Source organism: Nomascus leucogenys, chromosome 17 (assembly GCF_006542625.1).
Source record: "Nomascus leucogenys isolate Asia chromosome 17, Asia_NLE_v1, whole genome shotgun sequence".
Taxonomy (NCBI): domain Eukaryota; kingdom Metazoa; phylum Chordata; class Mammalia; order Primates; family Hylobatidae; genus Nomascus; species Nomascus leucogenys.
Genome location: NC_044397.1, coordinates 67,599,413 through 67,617,861, shown reverse-complemented (window position 1 = coordinate 67,617,861; position 18,449 = coordinate 67,599,413). Strand labels below are relative to the sequence as shown.

Here is an 18,449-nt window from a genome sequence, read left to right as displayed (position 1 = left end):
ATGCAAAGATTTTAGAACACTTGAATTCAATTTATATCTCTCCCATGCTTTATCCTATTATTGTCATGAATTTTGACTCTACCTATATTTTAAATCCTGTTAGGTGATTACTATTGTTATTGTAAATCTTTGATATGTACGTAGGTTTACCCACACGTTTGCTCTTTCTATTGCTCTTGGTTTCTTTGTGCAGTTCTGGCTGTCACCTGGGCTTGCCTTTGCACTTTTGGAATCACTCCTTTTAGCATTTCCCTTAGTTCATGTTGGTGGGTTACAAATCATCATAGTTTCAGTTTGTCTGAAAATATTATTTTGTCATCAAGATGATGGATATTTTTATTGCATAAAGAACTCTAAATTAGTAGTTATTTTCTTTTATAATTTTGAAGATGTTGTTCCATTTCCTTTGGATTCCACTGCTATTGTTGAAAAGTCTATCTTCAATCTTATTGTTGCACACTTAAAAGTTTTTTGCCTCCAAACAGATTTTAAGTTTTGTTTTTGTTTTTTCTTTAGAGATGGAGGTCTCACTATGTTGCTTAGGCTGGTCTCAAACTCCTGGCTGAAAGCAATCCTCTCATCTCAGCTTCTCGTGTAATATAATTTTAAAATTTCTTTCTTAATTTTTTTATTTCATATATTGGACCTTGGTGGAGTTTTTGTTGTTGTTTCTATCCTCTTTGGGATTCATAGTGCTTCTTGAATCTACGTCTTTTTTAATTATGATTTTTTTAAAAAAATGTATTGCCCTTTAAAATATTGTTTCTTCCAAATTCTTCCTCTTGTTTCTTTCCAGAGCAACATTATAGGCATGTTAAAACTTTGCCCTATGTCTTTCATGACTTTTGTGTGATTTTATATAATTTTTATCTTTTCTTGTTGCCATTCTTCAATCTGGTATTTCTTTTTTTTTGAGACTGAGTTTTGCCCTTGTCGCCCAGGCTGGAGTGCAATGGCGGGATCTCAGTTCATTGCAACCTCTACCTCCTGGGATCAAGCGATTCTCCTGCCTTGGCCTCCCTAGTAGCTGGGATTACAGGCACCCACCCCCATGTCCAGCTAATTTTTGTATTTTTAGTAAAGACAGGGTTTCACCATGTTGGCCAGGCTGGTCTCGAACTCCTGACCTCAGGTGATCCACCTGCCTTGGCCTCCCAAAGTGCTGGGATTACAGGTGTGAGCCACCATGCCCAGCCCAATGTGGTATTTTCTACTGACCTATATTTCAATTCCATCATCCTCTGTGTCTAATCTTCTATTAGTCTTCATCAGTTAAGTAACTTTAGTTATTTAATTTTTCAGTTTCAGAATTTCTATTTGATTAAAATAATTCTCTAGTGTAAATTTTCTGTATTTTGTGTACTCTCTTCAAACAATTAATTACAGCTATTTTAAAGCCAATCAATTCTGAATGCCCTTGTGCATTTGTTTCTGTTTTCTGTTTATTTTCATGGTGTGTTTTTCTAGATTTATCTTCAGAAATGGCTCTTAATAGTTATTGAAATTTGGACATTGTGTTTAAAAAGTTTGAGAGTCAATTTATTAATCTGGTTAGTGTTATCGTCCCTCCAGAGAGTATTTACTTTTGCTTGATGTGTGTGAGGAGGTCATTACGATGATGGCAAATCTCCTAATCTATTCAGTGATTGTCTACCTAATTAAGCAATTTAGGTGATTTGAAATTGGGCTCCCACTTTGTGATGGTACAATATTTCTAGCACATGCAGTCTCCTAGGGTGTAGCCCTTCAGGGGTCCTAACTGAAAATTTGAGGTAATTAGAAGGGCACCATCTCCTTGGTCTCTGAACTCTAATTTTGCTTCTTAAACTAGATTTCCTTTACTTCTGAGCATCTTAGCCACTCTATTTCACCTGTTTCTTCACCTCTCAGTGTCCAGTTTCAAATCAGCAGTGCCTTGAGTAAAAAGTACTCAAGAGTTGAAAATCAGGTTCACTGTTTTGTACTTCCCGTCTTCCAGAGATTTTATTTCTTCAAGCTCTCATTGCCTGGGCAGCTTTCAAAAGCCTTCAAACTTATAGGTTTTGCATTCTGTTCATTTTTGTAAGCTGCTCTCAGCAGGAGGGTTTGTCAGCAACAATCTTCTCTACAACTAATAAAGCTTGAAATATCTCTAGCATGAGTTATTTTGAAGCAGATAACATTTTAACTCATACGACAGAAAGAACGCACATCTGCTGAAATTGAAGTTTCCTGATGCAGAGGTCTTCTCTTCAAACTAAGAAACAAAGTTGGAAGCACTTAGAACATTATGTTTGGAGTAAGAACTGTGAATACTGATGAAAACAGAACTGCAAAAATTTCGCCTAAAATAATGAGTGTTTTAGCATTCTAAAGAATACCAGGAATCACCCCAAATTACCAAAGTTATCATTCTACTTAGGGACCTTAAAATAGAAAGAACCCAGGGCCAGTATCATTTTGATGCCTTTTAAAATTTCTTTTTGAAATAGTGAAATGTCACAATGGATTTTAAAAATAGGGGAATGTTTAAAATGTTGATATTTAATAAATTAGTACTTTTTTTTTTTTTTTTTGAGACGGAGTCTCGCTCTGTCGCCCAGGCTGGAGTGCAGTGGCGCAATATCGGCTCACTGCAAGCTCCGCCTCCCGGGTTCACGCCATTCTCCTGCCTCAGCCTCTCCGAGTAGCTGGGACTACAGGCGCCCGCCACCACGCCCGGCTAATTTTTTGTATTTTTAGTACAGACGGGGTTTCACCATGTTAGCCAGGATGGTCTCGATCTCCTGACCTCGTGATCCGCCCGCCTCGGCCTCCCAAAGTGCTGGGATTACAAGCATGAGCCACCACGCCCGGCCAGTACTTTTTAACTGACAAGTTTCTATATAATATTATCCTGCTGTTTACATCAGGAGTTCTCAACCCCTAGGCCACAGACCAACAGTGGTTCGTGGTCTGTTAGGAACTGGGCTGCACAGAAGGAGCAGAGCAGTGCACGAGCGAGCCAGCAAAGTTTCATCTATATTTACAGCTGCTCCCCATCACTTGCATTACTGCCTGAGCTCCACCTCCTGTTAGATCAGCAGCAGCATTAGATTCTCATGGGAGCATGAACCTCATTGTTGAATTGTCTATGCTAGGGATCTAGGTTGCAGTGTTCCTTATGAGAATCTAATGTCTGATGATCTGTCACTGTCTTCCATCACCTCCAAATGGGACCATCTAGTTGCAGAAAAACAATCTCAGGGCTTCCACTGATTCTACATTATGATGAGTTGTATAATTATTTCATTATATATTATCATGTAATAACAATTGAAATAAAGTGCACAATAAATGTAATGTGCTTGAATCATCCAGAAAACATCCCCACCCCGTCTGTGGAAAAATTGTCTTCCATGAAACCTTTCCCTTGTGCCAAAAAAGGTTGGGGACCACCGATTTACATAATTAGAAAGTTTATAAAATCCTAATTTATAGAGTGGTCGTCAAATGGTAGGAAAGTTAAAGCAGTTTGAGGAACTGATGATTTTTTTTTTTTTCAATACTTGCAGTGCATCTCTATGATCGTGTGGGCAGCTTCTTCTGGAGATAATGTTGACAGTCTAAAAAGCTAAGCTGTGACAATTTACTCCCCTCCCCTGCCCCTATAGCACACTCTGATTTTAAATATTTTCTCTCTTAATTCTAATTAAATGACATAATTATAGTGCCACATCCCAGTCAATGTCATTTATCAGTGACAGCTAATTAACACAATTATAAAAGTGGGAGCCCTAAGTTACCAGTGAGGTATAGAGCAACTCTGGAAATTTTCTCCTTACTGAAAGGAAATATTACACATATTCCTTCACCAGAAGAACAATACACAGTTTACCTTCCCTTTTTGTTTTTGATAATATCACTTTGTTCCCCATTCTCTACAAAATTTAGTTTGAATAACATTTTAAAAACTTGATTCATCGTAGTCATCAGTCCTTCATAAATATTTCTTGACAATTGGCCTCTCTGTAGTTTGCAACCTGGACTATTCATGTTTAAGAGCTTGGTTTTTCAAGACTATTGTGTTTCAAATAGTTTTGAGGTTTTATGGTCTGTTGACATTCTGAGGAACTTAGAACACATTCACTTCCTTTTGCTTGGTGAGCTGTCCAGAGCCTTTGCAAATGCATGCAGAGCATGGAAATGCCCCAGCTGCCCTGCTGTTGAAACAGAATACTATTTGGAAGGCAGACATGTGGCCCATCTCTGTAGCCATCACTGAGAAATCTGGATTTTCAAGGTAAGTGCAGAAGACTTAGGTTTGGGGAGACATGAACGAAAGTGCTATAGAAATAAAGCACACTTAATTTGTTGGCATAGTCCTAATTCAGAATCTTCAAACGGTTCTGCTCTAAAAAGCAAGCTTATTCTCTCTGACCACAACTCCTCCTTTATAGAAAGAATTGTTCTACTCTTACTGCTTAGGATATGCTGCTCTGTAAGTAAAACCTAATTTTTATTGGTAAATATGAAGAAAAATGATTTCAGAATCTCTCAAAAAACCAGCTAAACGTATCATAGAATTTTTTAGGGCAGCTGGCACTATTGGATTTGTGTATAATTATTCAAATGCTTATCTTTTAAGTGATGTCTTAATTTCCTTTTGTTATGAAAATCCTTTAACTCTATTACTGCATTATTTTCAGATAGGGTTTGAAACTATTCAGGCAGCCCTAGTCAATAGAAGGAAACAATCTGTAGGCAATCAGGTACTTAAAATTTCTAAAAGAAGTATATTCAAAATAACATGTGAAATAATGGTAATTATAATTCTTTCCATCCCACTTTTAAAGTACTACATAACAGGAAGGATCTGAAAATAACTTCTTAAATAAGATAAATAAAAAGAACAACATCTGTTCAAATAATTTTACTTTAAGTAAAATACTTCCTATACCAGTATTTTCTACTTCCAAGAAGTAATATTTTTCAAATATGTGGAATGAAATATAATGCAGAGTTTTTAAACAATAAGTCAGTAATGCCTAACCTGAATATAGGCATTTAATTTTGCTTCTTTCACAAATTTGTTATATGACTTTTGATAGGTCACTTAATTCTCTGGACTTCAGCGTTCTACGTAACTGCACAATTACTTATCTGAGAAATTACTTATTAAGTACTCTGGAATTACATGTCTTTGTTTTCTGTTTTATTGGGTTTAAATCAATTAATTAGGATTTTAATCAGTCAATAGAAGTAATGGGAAGACCAATGGATGAGGAATCAGGTGGCGTGAACTCTAGTCCTCTGTTTTCTAGTAATTGGCTGCATAATATGGGGGAATATTGTCTAAGGATTCCAGACCAGGGGGTGGCAAACGTTTTCTACAAAAGCCTAGATAGTAAATATTTTAGGCTTTGCAAGCCAAGAGGTAGAACTGAGGCTAATATATTGGTACTTACATAACCATTTAAAACTATAAAAACCATTCGTAGCTCATGGGCTGTACAAAGAAGAAGTTTCTTTGGCTTAGGGTACACAATTTTCCAACTATTCTTCTAGCAATGATTTTCAACAATTATAAAATGGAAGTTGTAGACTGGATAAGAGATGCTCAGCTAAAGGAGTTCCTGGATGGTCTTTAGATTGATACACCAATCCTCTGAAATTGCATGCAAAAATGTAAGTGTGTGTTTTTCTTTTCTTCCTTTGTGCTTGTGTGTGTTTCTCTCCCTTCCTTCCTTCCTTCCTGCCTTCCTGCCTTCCTGCCTTCCTGCCTTCCTGCCTTCCTGCCTTCCTCCCTCCCTCCCTCCATCTCTCTCTCTCTCTCTCTCTCTTTTTCTCTTTCTTTCTTCAGGGACTTTCTGTCTGTTGCCCAGGCTGGAGTTTAGCAACCCAATCATGGCTCACTGACTGCAGCCTCGACCTCCAGGGCTCAAGTGATCCTTTCATCTCAGCCTCCTCAGTAGCTGAGACTACAGGTACTTGCCACCACACCTGGCTAATTAATTAATTTTTTTTTTAAAATAGAGACAGGGTCTTGCTCATGTTGCCCAGGTTGGTCTCAAACTCCTGGGCTCAAGTGATCCTCCTGCCTTGGCCTTTCAAAGTACTGGGATAACAAACGTGAGCCACTGTGCCCGGCAGCGCTTTTTTTTTTTTTTTTTAAATAAGAAAAATACGGATTGATTTTCAAAGTGATCCAAAATCCAATTAAAGTTAAGGACCATAGGTCTATCTAATTTCTAGAAGTGCTTTCCAAATTTAAAATCAATGAGCCTGTGAAATGTTTACTGGTGTCTACTATGTATAAGCCATTGTGCTAGCACTATAAGAGACGTAGCATGTTGTGACTAAAATAATATGTTAAATATATTGTTAAATAATATGTTAAAAAATATATTTTTGGGACAGGGCCTCTCTCTGTCTCCAAGGCAAGAGTGCAGTGGCACACTCACAGCTCACTGAAGCCTTCACCTCCTGGAATCAAGTGGTCCTCTCACTTCAGCCTTCCGAATAGCTGGGACTGCAGGCGTGAGCCACCCTGCCTGCCTTTTTTTTTTCTTTTTCTTTTTTTTCTTTAGAGAGGGGGTCTCACTATGTTGCCAAGGCTGGTCTCAAATCCCTGGGCTCAAGCAGTCTTCCTGACTCAGACTTAGACTAAAAATATTTTAAAGAAGTTAGAATATGTGCAAGTCAGTGCTATCTTTCAAAGTAATAACATTGAAAACAATTTTCAATTGGTCAAAGATTTCTGAGACATTGCTTTGCAAAGTGTTTTCAAAGCTAGTTCATGCGTTATACCAAAGTATTTTCCAAATTTTGTTATTGTCCCATCTTATTTTGAATGACAATGTTATTATTCATGACAGTCATAATCAGACTTAATCTAAGCATAGTCTGTTTCCTAAAAACATAATTTCCTTAAGGGCAGGAACTATGCCTTTGCTACCTTTATATTTTAGAACAGAGTTTGACCCATAATAAGTACCCAGCATCTTTGGAATGGATATATGAGTGAATAAGTGAATGAAATGATGAAGGTATTATCATAGAGATTACATACCATAGATACTGAAGGCTTGGAACTCCAGATGGTCTAAAAGCGGTAGTTGCTAAGTCCAAAGATGGCTTCTCTTTTCAAATTTGGATGTAACTGTGATTTCAAAATAATTGGCCAACTCAATATTGCAGTTCCTGATGATTAAGTGACTTTTTAAAAAGAGTGAAATTTGTGGAATTTAATTAACATAGGAGAGAGAAATACTTTTTACAAGGTTGCTGGTAACCTACCCTCTGGGATGGCGTGAGTGGAGGGTGAAATTTTGTTAATGAAAAGCATTGCCATCAGCATCTGAGCCCCTCGTGTCCTGAGACTGGGTAGAAGACAGTATCAGCTGGAGCATGATGCATAAATGGTAGCTTTTCTGGGAAATCCAAAAGTCAAGGCTGGTAGAATTTAGGGCACCACTCTGCTCCCTGATAAAGAAGTTCAGACTGAGCTCCACTGCCTGCCCAACTGATGCCGTCAGTCAGAGCACTGTTTCCTGGGAACTTCCCACAGCTACCCAGGGCAGGGAGTAACTTGTGATCAATCAAATTGTAGCTCTGTTCTCACTCCAGAAACAATTCCACTAAAGGAAATCCAATCTATAATAGCTAGTATATGACTCATTCACTTCTTAGGGAAATTTAAGATTTAAAATGTTAAGAAACGGTAATGAAAAACCTAAGTAGCTTTGTATATAGTTGGTGTCATGCCTGAGACATCCTTATTCAAAAAAGTGCCTCTCACCTCTACTCTTGTCATCCCCTCATCTCAGAAACTGTTAGGAAATAGCAATGTACTATTTGCTTTGGGATACAATTATACAGTGAACCTGTGCAGTATCACTCTATATTAAATAGCACCATTTTCTTCACACATTTAGCAGTTCTACCGAGGACATATTCCCGGATCTCCTTAAGGATTGAGATAAGTCCCAAATATAATCCAATGACCACATGCTTCATGAATGGGAGCTCGAATATGTCTTATGATCCAAGGTCTCACTTGGGTGTGGCAGGAAGCTTAGTCCCCTCTCTGAGGATTTCTGAGACTCCCTGGGCAGTGCTTGCATGTTCTACAAATTCAAGAGTGGTAGCACACACTCCTCTCGCTTTGACTGCTGTCCTGAGCTCTATTTTCATAGACCTCTGCACTTCCCTGGAAGGCTTTACTCCAAAATGTGGTCAAGACCCCTTCCATTCTGTCTCAAACACAAGTAAACTTAATCTGTGACAAACCTATTTTGGGGGCAAACTTTTTCTTAAAGGACCAGATCATAAATATTTTAGATTTTGTGAGCCAAACAATCTCTGTTGCAACGATACAACTTACAGTTGCAATGTGAATGCAGCCACAGACAATGCATAAATAAATAAACTTGGCTGTGATCAGATAAAAACTGTATTTACAAAAAATGAGTGGCTAGCCCATGAAATGTACTTTGCTGGCCCGTGAACTATATTGAATGCTTCGTGTCAACTTTTAAAAAATACAGTGTAGTAGGCCGGGCACGGTGGCTCACGCCTGTAATCCCAGCACTTTGGGAGGTGGGTGGATCACCTGAGGTCAGGAGTTTGAGACCAGCCTGGCCAACATGGTGAACCCCCGTCTCTACTAAAAATACAAAAATTGACCGGGCGTGGTGGTACACGCTTGTAATCCCAGCTACTTGGGAGGCTGAGGCAGGAGAATCACTTGAACCCAGGAGGCAGAGGTTGCAGTGAGCCAAGATTGCGCCATTGCACTCCAGCCTGGGCAACAAGAGCGAAACTCCGTCTCAGAAAATAAATAAATAAACAAAAAAAATTACAATATAGTAAAAAGATATATAAAATTCACAGTTAGAGAATGCCTTCCAGAGGTATCAGCACTTTGCTTCCTGGAGGTGTCCATCATTCATTTTAGCCCTGGCCTGAAGCCATGCTACTGAGACCCACTCATCCTTCCTGGCCAGAAGTCCTCTCTCCTCCTTGCCTTCACTTCCACAAGTTCAGGTTCTTCTCCCCACACATTAAGCCCCAGCTAGGGATGTGAAAAACAAGTTCATGTCATAATCATCTGACAAGAGGAAGGCTCATTGAACAGAAATGTGGTCCATGGAGGTCGGAAGCATCTCTGAAACTACCAGTAGCACTTACCTTCCATTCACACCACTAAAGGGCTTATCAAAATTTTCCTTTCTTGACTAAAGAGAGAGTCTGCTGTAAAGACAGTTCTTTTCCCCTTTCTTTTAAAAATTATTATTATGGTAAAGTATATAAAATTTACCATTTTAAATATTTTACCAGATAGCTTAGTGGCTTAAATACATTCAGTTTGTTGTGCAACCAGGACTACAACTCATTTCCAGAAGTTTTTCATCATCCCAGACTAAAACTCTTTACTCATTAAACAGTTACTCCCCATTCTTTCCTTCTCTCAGGCCCCTGGTAAATCTTATGAAGCTATGATGAAATTTATCAAATGCTTTTTTCTGAATCTATTGAGATGATTACATGGTTTTTGTCTTTCATTCTATTGATGTGATATATCAGATTTGTCGATTTGCATATGTCAAACTATCCTTCTATCCTTAGGATAAATCCCTTTTGGTCATGGTGAATAATCTTTTTAATGTGCTGCCAGATTCCATTTACTATATTTTGTTGAGGATTTTTGCATCTGTGCTCATCAGGGATATAGGCCTATAATTTTCTTTTTTGGTTGTATCCTTGTCTGGTTTTGGAATCAGGTTAATGCTGGCCTTGTAGAATGAGTTTAAAAGAATTTCCTTCTCTTCAATTTTCGGAAGAGTTTGAAAAGAAATAGTATTAGTTATTTTCTAAATGTTTGGTAGGGTTAAGCAGCAAAGTCATGAGGTCTTGGACTTTTCTTTGATGGGAGACTTTTTTTAAATTACGGATTCAGTTTTATTATTAATAATTGGTCTATTCAGAGTTTTTGTTTCTTCTTGAGTCAGTCTTGGTAGGGTATATGTGTCCATGAATTTACCCATTTTTGCTAGGTTTTCCAACTTGTTGGTGTACAGTTGTTCATGGTAGTCTTCAGTGATCCTTTTTTTTTTTTTTAAATTTCTGTGCTATTAATTGTACAGTCTCTTTTCATTTCTGATTTTATTTATTTGGGTATTTTCTCTTTTATTCTTGGTTAGTTTAGATAATCATTTGTCAATTTCGTTTATATTTTCAAACAGTTAAGTTTTTGTTTCATTTCTCTTTTGTATTTATTTTTCAGTTTCAATTTCATTTATTTCTGCTCCGATCATTATTATTTCTTTCCTTCTTCTAATTTGGGGTTTGTTTTTGTTTTTCTAGTCCCTAGAGATACATTGTTACATTGTTTATTTGAAATCTTTCTACTTTTTTGATGTAGGCATTTATTGTTACAAACTTCTCTCTTAATACTGCTTTTGCTGTGCTCCATAAATTTTGGAATTTTAGGTTTCTATTTTCATTTATTTCAAGAAATTTTAAGATATCCTTCTTAATTTCTTCATGACCAATTGGTCATTTCAGGAGCATTTTTTGTTTGTTTGTTTTTGGTTTTGTTTGTTTTTAATTTCCATGCATTTTTACAGTTTTGAACGTTTCTCTTGTAATATACTTTGGATGTCCCCTCCGAATCTCATGTTGAGATGTAATTCCTGGCGTTAGAGGTGAGACCTGGTGGGAAGTGTTTGGGTCGTGGGAGCAGATTCCTCACGGCTTGGTGCTGTTCTCCTGATAGCGAGAGGGTTTTCACAAGATCCACTCATTTAAGTGTGTAGCACTTCCCGCATCCTTTCTCCTTTCACAGTGTGATGTGCCTGCTCCTGCTTCACCTTCCGCAATGAGTAAAATCTTCCTGAGGTCTCCCCAGAAGCAGATACTGGCACTATGCTTACTGTAGAGCCTGCAGAGCCATGAGCCAAATAAACCTCTTTTCTTATAAATTACCCAGTCTCAGGTATTTTTTATAAGAATACAAGAGCAACCTAATACACTCTAGTAATTTATTTCTAGATTATTTCATCGTGGTAAGAAAAGATATTTGATATTATTTCAATTCTTTTAAATGTGTTGAGGATTGTTTTGTGGCCTAACATGTAACCTATCCTGAAGAATGTTTCATGTGTTGATGAAAAAAAAAAGTGTATTCTGCAGCTGCTAGATGAAATGTTCTGTAAATATCAGTTAGGTATATTTCATCCAAAGTGCAGCTTAAATCCAATATTTCTTTGTTTATTTTCTCTCTATATCATCTGCCCATGCTGAGAACAAAGTGTTGAAGTCTCCTGTGTTACTGTATTGTAGTCTTCTCACCCTTTAGATTCAATAACATTTGTTTTATGTATCTGTGTGCTCTCAGTAGTTCAGACTCTAGGGGGCTAGTCCAACTCCAGGGAAGCAGAATACTAGAGTTGTTTTGCCTGTAAGGTGGGGTGTCTCAGCTCAGCCACTGCTGTTTCCCTTGGATGTAGGGTATCATGTCAGTTCAGCCTTAGATGTGCAGTTTCTTAGCTTGAAGTCTGTAAAGACAGAGTTCCCACGGGGCAGTGTGCCCATTGTGGTTTTGATTTGCATTTCTCTAATGACCAGTGATGATGAGCTTTTTTTTCATATATTTGATGGCCACATAAATGTCTTCTTTTGAGAAGTGTCTGTTCATATCCTTTGCCCACTTTTTGATGGGGTTGTTTGTTTTTTCTTGTAAATTTGTTTGAGTTCCTTGTAGATTCTGGATATAAGCCCTTTGTCAGATGGATAGATTGCAAAAATTTTCTCCCATTCTGAAGGTTGTCTTTTCACTCTGATGATAGTTGTTTTTTTGTTTTGTTTTGTTTTTGTTTTTTTGTTTGTTTCTTGTTTTTTTGTTTTTTTTTTGCTGCACAGAAGCTCTTTAGTTTAATTAGATCCTATTTGTCAATTTTGGCTTTTGTTGCCATTGCTTTTGGTGTTTGAGTCATGAAGCCTTTGCCCACGCCTATGTCCTGAATGGTATTGCCTAGGTTTTCTTCTAGGGTTTTTATGGTTTTAGGCTTTATATTTAAGTCTTTAATCCATCTTGAGTTAATTTTTGTATAAGGTGTAAGGAAGGGGTCCAGTTTCAGTTTTCTGCATATGGCTAGCCAGTTTTCCCAACACCACTTATTAAATCCTTTCCTCATTGCTTGTTTTTGTTAGGTTTGTCAAAGATCAGATGGTTGTAGATGTGTGGCATTATTTCTGAGGCCTCTGTTCTGTTCCATTGGTCTATATGTCTGTTTTGGTACCGGTATCATGCTATTTTGGTTACTGTAGCCTTGTAGTATAGTTTGAAGTCAGGTAGCGTAATGTGTCCACCTTTGTTCTTTTTGCTTAGGATTATCTTGGTTATATGGGCTTGAAGAGTCACATATGGCTGTATTTCTGTAAACTGAGCCAATAGGCCTCAGTGGCAACTTGGGACAAAGGGGATGAAGCACCTTGTAGTGGTGAATCTAGACCCTGGGATGGTGGGGCTTAGCAGCATCCCAGACTCTGTGAGAGCAGGTACAGTGGCAGCAAGTACCCCAGAATGGTGGGGCACAGCTGTTGGGGCCCTGGGGGAGCATGAAGCAGCACAACAATGAGTCTACTCCCTCAGAAGAGGGGTATCTCAGTAGTTCAGACTCTAGGGGGCTAGTCCAACTCCAGGGAAGCAGAATACTAGAGTTGTTTTGCCTGTAAGGTGGGGTGTCTCAGCTCAGCCACTGCTGTTTCCCTTGGATGTAGGGTATCATGTCAGTTCAGCCTTAGATGTGCAGTTTCTTAGCTTGAAGTCTGTAAAGACAGAGTTCCCACGGGGCAGTGTGCCGCTTCAGCCAGTCCTGGAAGGCATGACTAGTCTGGATGACCCGGGCACCATTTCCTTGGGATATAGGGCACTGTTTTGGCTTAGGTACTGCAGTGTATGACCACTTCAGACAGTCAAGGCACCATTTCCTGGGAGGCAGGTTGTTGCTTCAACTTAGACTTTGGTGAGGTAAGACTGCTCTGGGCAGCCAAGGCACTGTTTCCCTGGGATGTCAGACATAGCTTCAGCTCTGAAACCTGTGTCAGGGCACAGTAGTAACTGGAAGGGATGAGAGGCAGTGTGCAACTTCAGTATTGGTCCCGTGGGACAGGTGCAGCAGCGAGTGGGAGGGGCTTTTGGAGCAGCTCTGCCAGGGCACTGTTTACTTGGGAGGCAATGCACAGCCTTGGCTTAGGCCCCTCAGGGCTGGGTGCAGCAGCAACCGGGAGAAGTAGATGAAGCAACTCCACCAAGGCACCATTTCCCCAGGAAGGATTGTGCAACTTGAGCTCAGGCCCCAAGGGGCAAGGCGCAGCAACAACTGGAGAGGTAGATGGGGCTGTTCTGCTGAAGAACTGTTTTCCTAGCAGGGAGCGTGCAGCTGCAGCTCAGGCCCTGTCTTAGTCCGTTTGTGTTGCAGTGAAGGATTATTGAGGCTGGGTAGTTTATAAAGAAGATTGGTTTATTTAGCTCATGGTTCTGCAGCCTGTACAAGAAACATGGCAGGTGTGCAGATCACATGGCAAGAGAGGAAGCAAGAGCGATGGGGAAGGTGCCAGGCTCTTTTTAACAACCAGCTCTCAGGGAAATTCTCACGGGAATTAATAGAGCAAGAATTCACTTATTACCATGAGGAGAGCACCAAGCCATTCATGAGGGATCCACCCCCATGACCTTAGCACCTCCTGTTTGGCCTGGATTCCAACATTGTGGATCAAATTTCAACATTAGGCTTGGAGGGTCAAATATCCAAACTACAGCTCTATCCTAAGGGTAGAGCTCAGTGACTGGGAAGGGTAGATAAAGGAATTCCACTAAGGCACCATTTTCCCAGCAGGCAGTGTGCAGCCTCAGCTTAGGGCCCTGAAGGCAGGGCACAGCCACTACTGGGAGATGTATATGGAGCTGTTCTGCCAAAGCAAGGTTTCCCTAGGAGGGATTGCACAGCTTCAGCTTTAGCTCCAGGCAAGGAGGCAGATGGAGGAGCAGGGAGAGTGGTTCCACTGCCGCTTGGCCTTCAGGGAAGGGTGTGACAGCTGCTCACAGCTCAACTTGGGAATTTCAGGCCACAGAATGGGGGTGGTTCTGTGGCAGCTTAACTTTAGGGATGTAGAGGTACCCATAGCTCCATGCCCCTGGAGCAAGACACACTCCAACATAGTTCCAGTTCCAAAATGGCATAACACAGTAGCCATGCAGGCCACTGGGGGTGGGGCACTGTGTCCACTCCTTCTCTGCTAGGAGCACAGCTGTGTGGACTCCAGGTAGCTCCCTCAGCTTGACTTAATGCCTGTGAGGACTGTAGAGACCCACTGGCAAGGTCTGTAGATGTCCAAAGTGTGGATGATGTTGGCTAGGGTTCTCTTGTTCACCTTTCTGACAATGGGAGAAATTCCTCGTGGCTCCCAGCTGATCCTGGCTGGGGGATGGGATGTAGGAGTCCCCGTGTTTCCTTCTGTTCTCTTTGTGGGTATCCTAAGTTTCCGTGTTCACTCAGGTTTCTATTACTTCTTTAAGAAACTCCGCCACTCTGCTTTAGCTATTTTTATTAAAATGTAGTTATTTATTCATTGTTTTGTCTGTCTTTGTGGTGAGGACATGTGCTAGGGGCTTCTAGTCAGCCATTTTTCTGTCCCTCAGCTATACTTTCTCTTTAAACACTTATGTAGTGTTTGAATTTAAAAATGTATATTGACAAGCCAACATATCATGTTGTCACTGTGTGGCAGTGGAGGTTATCCTCTGATTATCTCTATTCTACTTTCAGTCTGTATAAATTTGACAATTTTAGGTGCCTTGTATAAATGAAATTACATAATATTTGTTCTTTTGCTTAAAGATAAATTCTTGCATCTGTTCTTGGAATCACATGAAAAAATAAGTTACCCATATACCTTGGCCTCCAGCCACCTCTGGTTTGGAAGTACAGATAATCCCCCATATAAACAATAGTTGACTTATAAGTTTGCAACTTTATAATAGTGTGAAAGCAATACTCACTCAGTAGAAAACAGACTCTGAATCTTGACTTTTGCTTAAAAATCATTTATAATAACGTTATTATAAAATAGCTTTGTGTTAGATGATTTTGCCCAACTGTAGGCTAATGGATGTGTTCTAAGCATATTTAAAGTAGTTGAGGCTAAGCTATGATGTTTGATAGGTGAGGTATGTTAAATACACTTTCAACTTAATGGTATTTTCAACTTACAATGAGTTTTTAGAGACAAAACCCCTTTGAAAATTGAGGAGCATCTGTATTGGAATCTTGTCTAAGAATACCCTGCTATGTGTTTTTCATGCATTAACGCCCACTGTCCTCCACCTGTTGCTCCTGCAAACATATATTGTCAATTCCCTTCTTTGGAATGTTACGATCGATGCCTGGCATTCAACCACCTCATTTTCCTCAGTGCGACTTGTCATTCAACCCAGCACAAGGACCACTGATGTGCACATGTGGAATTGTTCTCATTTCTCTGTGTCATCTAGTATAATGGCACTCATATAACACATCTATGCTGCCTTACAAAGATAATTTTAGTTTAGGTTTAATCTTATTATTTGGTTGTAATCTCCTTGTAGAACAGGATCCAGTCTTTATGCTATGTGATGGCCTTGCTTAAAATTTGGCATGAGATGCAATAATGTGTTAAAAAGTTAAACAATTGTCACATTAATTTGATGCCTGCTCTCTCTCTCCTCTCCCCAGTCACCCTTCATACTCATTTCAGATGCAGTAAATTTGACACAAACATATATAAGGTTTTCTTAGTTGAGTTTTCTGGAAAAAATTTTAATAGTAAAATAGAAATGATTTTACCTAATTTACTCTTTATAATACCATAGACAGATAGAGAGTGAGAGAGAGAGGGAGATTCAAAGATATTTTTATAACCCGTGCATTCCAGGAGACTGTAATTAGTTAGAAGGACACAATTTATATATGTAAAACTAATGCCAAGATCAGAAGACTTTCTGAAAATCTATACTTGTAAAATGCTTTATGATTTATAAAGAGGAGGTAGAAGTAATAATTCTTATTTTACTGTTTTTCCCCCAGATACTTAATTACGAGAAATTACAAGTTAAGTGTCAAATTTTCTTCACAGGAACAGATCTAAAACAGGCCAATTCGGAGACATTTGCAGAAAAACAGAGTGATTAGATAATCTTTGTTAGCATAAATGGAAAAAGAATATTGAGTAAATATCATTAACCAAATGACTGAGTGGGTAGCTAGTTTTGTAGCTAGTTTTCTAGAATATGTTCTAATACAATTAAAGTTTATTTTAAAAACTTTAAAGCCTTATAATGCAAATGGAAAAATCAAGGCTCAAGGTCACCTAGCCAGTCAGGAGAGTGAATTTTGACTTCAAGCTCTAAGTGTGTCTCAGCAGCCTCCATGCTCAGGCATGAGTTATGGATGTGGACCCTGAACGCTGTGGTGGTTTAGGAAGGAAGGAGATCAGTGAAGGTGGAGAGATCAGAAGGTTGACTCTTCACTGAGTCTCAATGTACAAATGGCATTTGGATAAACAAGGAAATTGACACTCAGGCACATTAAGGCAGTGATTCTCAAAGTGGGTTTGTTTCAGAATCACCTGAACCACTTATCAGCACCAGTCTCTCCACAAATTCTAATCCAGTGGTCTGAGAAGAGGCTCTGGGCACCAGGGATTTGATTAATCTCTTTAGGTGATTATGAAGGCTAGTGGTTAGGAGCCTGGTTGTCTCTCATCTTGTATCCTAATCTTGTATAGTAAGTGCCAATACCAAGGACATAACTAATAGCTGCTCTGAGGGCTTAAGTTTAAGAGAAGGAGGAACAGAGAAGTTTCTAAGACATTCAGAGACACCCTGTGCATCCTGGCCCCCGTGCCTGGCAGCATGGGATACATACAGGAGGCTAATGCCACAGGGGGAAATATAGGCTAGTAATTTTGTTCCTTATTGCCTAGACTTTCTTTATAAAAACTGTGATAATTCTCTCTGCTATTGAGTACTTTAAAGAAACAAGCACACCTGCCATATTCCAGATGCATGGCCTTGGTCAGCTTCATCAAGCCTTAGCTTCTTGTGTAAGTAAAAGGAAGAGAATGATATTTAACTCAAATAAAAATTGTGAGGATCAAAAGTAATAATGTGTGACAAATGCCTAGGACAGAGCATTACTCAAAATTATTACTCTTCTTCCCTCCTACCACCATTGTACAGTTTTTAGTTTTTATAACATCTATAAATAAAAACAAACTATCCTGTCTCACTATTCCATCAGTCAATGACTTTCAGCCAAAGGCCACGAGAACATGTGTGTAGGGCTTAGGACTCATTGCAGGGAGGGAAAACACATGCCATGGGGAATCTTGAGGCAACTTACAGAGTATTAGAAACAGTCTATGGAAGGATTTGGGTTTTGGTTGGGTGACTAGGGAATGTGGGGATTTGCTATGTATTGGATCCTGTCAGAAAGCAGGGACAACTTTATGATTAGGTAAAGAAATGACAGTCACTAATTTTAACCAGAAAAGGGGGTATTTGGTATTTTATGGGTGGCCCAATGACCTTGTTTTTGTCTGTGCTTAGACAAAATTATGCAATAGACTTGTTTTGTACCACTTTGTCATGGCCTTAGAGTGGTCTTACTTGAGCTGCTCTCTTTTTTAATTTCTCACATCTGAAATAAAAGAAAATGTAGGAGCAAAGCTGATGTACGTTTGAATTGTGAAAGGTGGAGAAGTGTTGAGACCTTGAATATTTGTTGAGCAGTTTCTGTATCCTACGTCAAGATAAACTTCGATCCTTCTGAGAATCTCACAAGTATATTATCTACATAAGGTGGCATTTGAAGCCAGATCCAGCTGACTTTTAACCACCGAAACTCCCAGTCTAATGTGCTGTCGCTTTATTGAGCTGTGCTTTGGGCACCATTAGAGCATGCGAAAGAATTCCTGCCCGTCTGTTGAAATGGCCTGGCTTTGACTTTACTTACAATAGAAAACATACTTTGATTTAGAATCAGGGATTGGCAATTTTTTTTTCTATGAATTATCAGATAGTAAATATTTGTGGTTCTGTGGGCCATAAAGTTTCTAGTAGGATTACCCAACTGGCAATGTAGTGAAAGAGTGGCCATAGATCACATGTAAACAAATAGGTGGGCCGGGTGCAGTGGCTCACGCCTGTAATCCCAGCACTTTGGGAGGCTGAGGTGGGTGGATCACGAGGTCAAGAGATCAAGACCATCCTGGCTAACATGGTGAAACCCCGTCTCTACTAAAAATACAAAAAATTAGCTGGGCATGGTGGCGGACACCTGTAGTCCCAGCTACTTGGGAGGCTGAGGCAGGAGAATGATGTGAATCCAGGAGGCGGAGCTTGTAGTGAGCCGAGATAGCGCCACTGCACTCCAGCCTGGGCGACA

The 18,449-nt window shown here is 39.4% G+C and overlaps 1 protein-coding gene across 3 annotated transcripts in view; it reads left to right on the top strand.

Annotated features, from left to right (window-relative positions):
* The first annotated feature begins 4,123 nt into the window (after positions 1 to 4,123).
* Positions 4,124 to 18,449, top strand: part of GPR141 (G protein-coupled receptor 141) — a 58,851-nt gene continuing 44,525 nt past the window's right edge. The window contains exons 1-3 of one of the 3 annotated variants that reach the window (XM_003268945.3): positions 4,124 to 4,261; positions 5,527 to 5,646; positions 5,822 to 5,945. In XM_003268945.3, the coding sequence (XP_003268993.1) occupies positions 5,599 to 5,646; positions 5,822 to 5,945 (172 nt within the window). In that variant the 5' untranslated portion in view covers positions 4,124 to 4,261; positions 5,527 to 5,598. The remainder of the gene's footprint in view (positions 4,262 to 5,526; positions 5,647 to 5,821; positions 5,946 to 18,449) is intronic. The other 2 variants (XM_030795842.1, XM_012496747.2) reach the window with 2 other exon arrangements.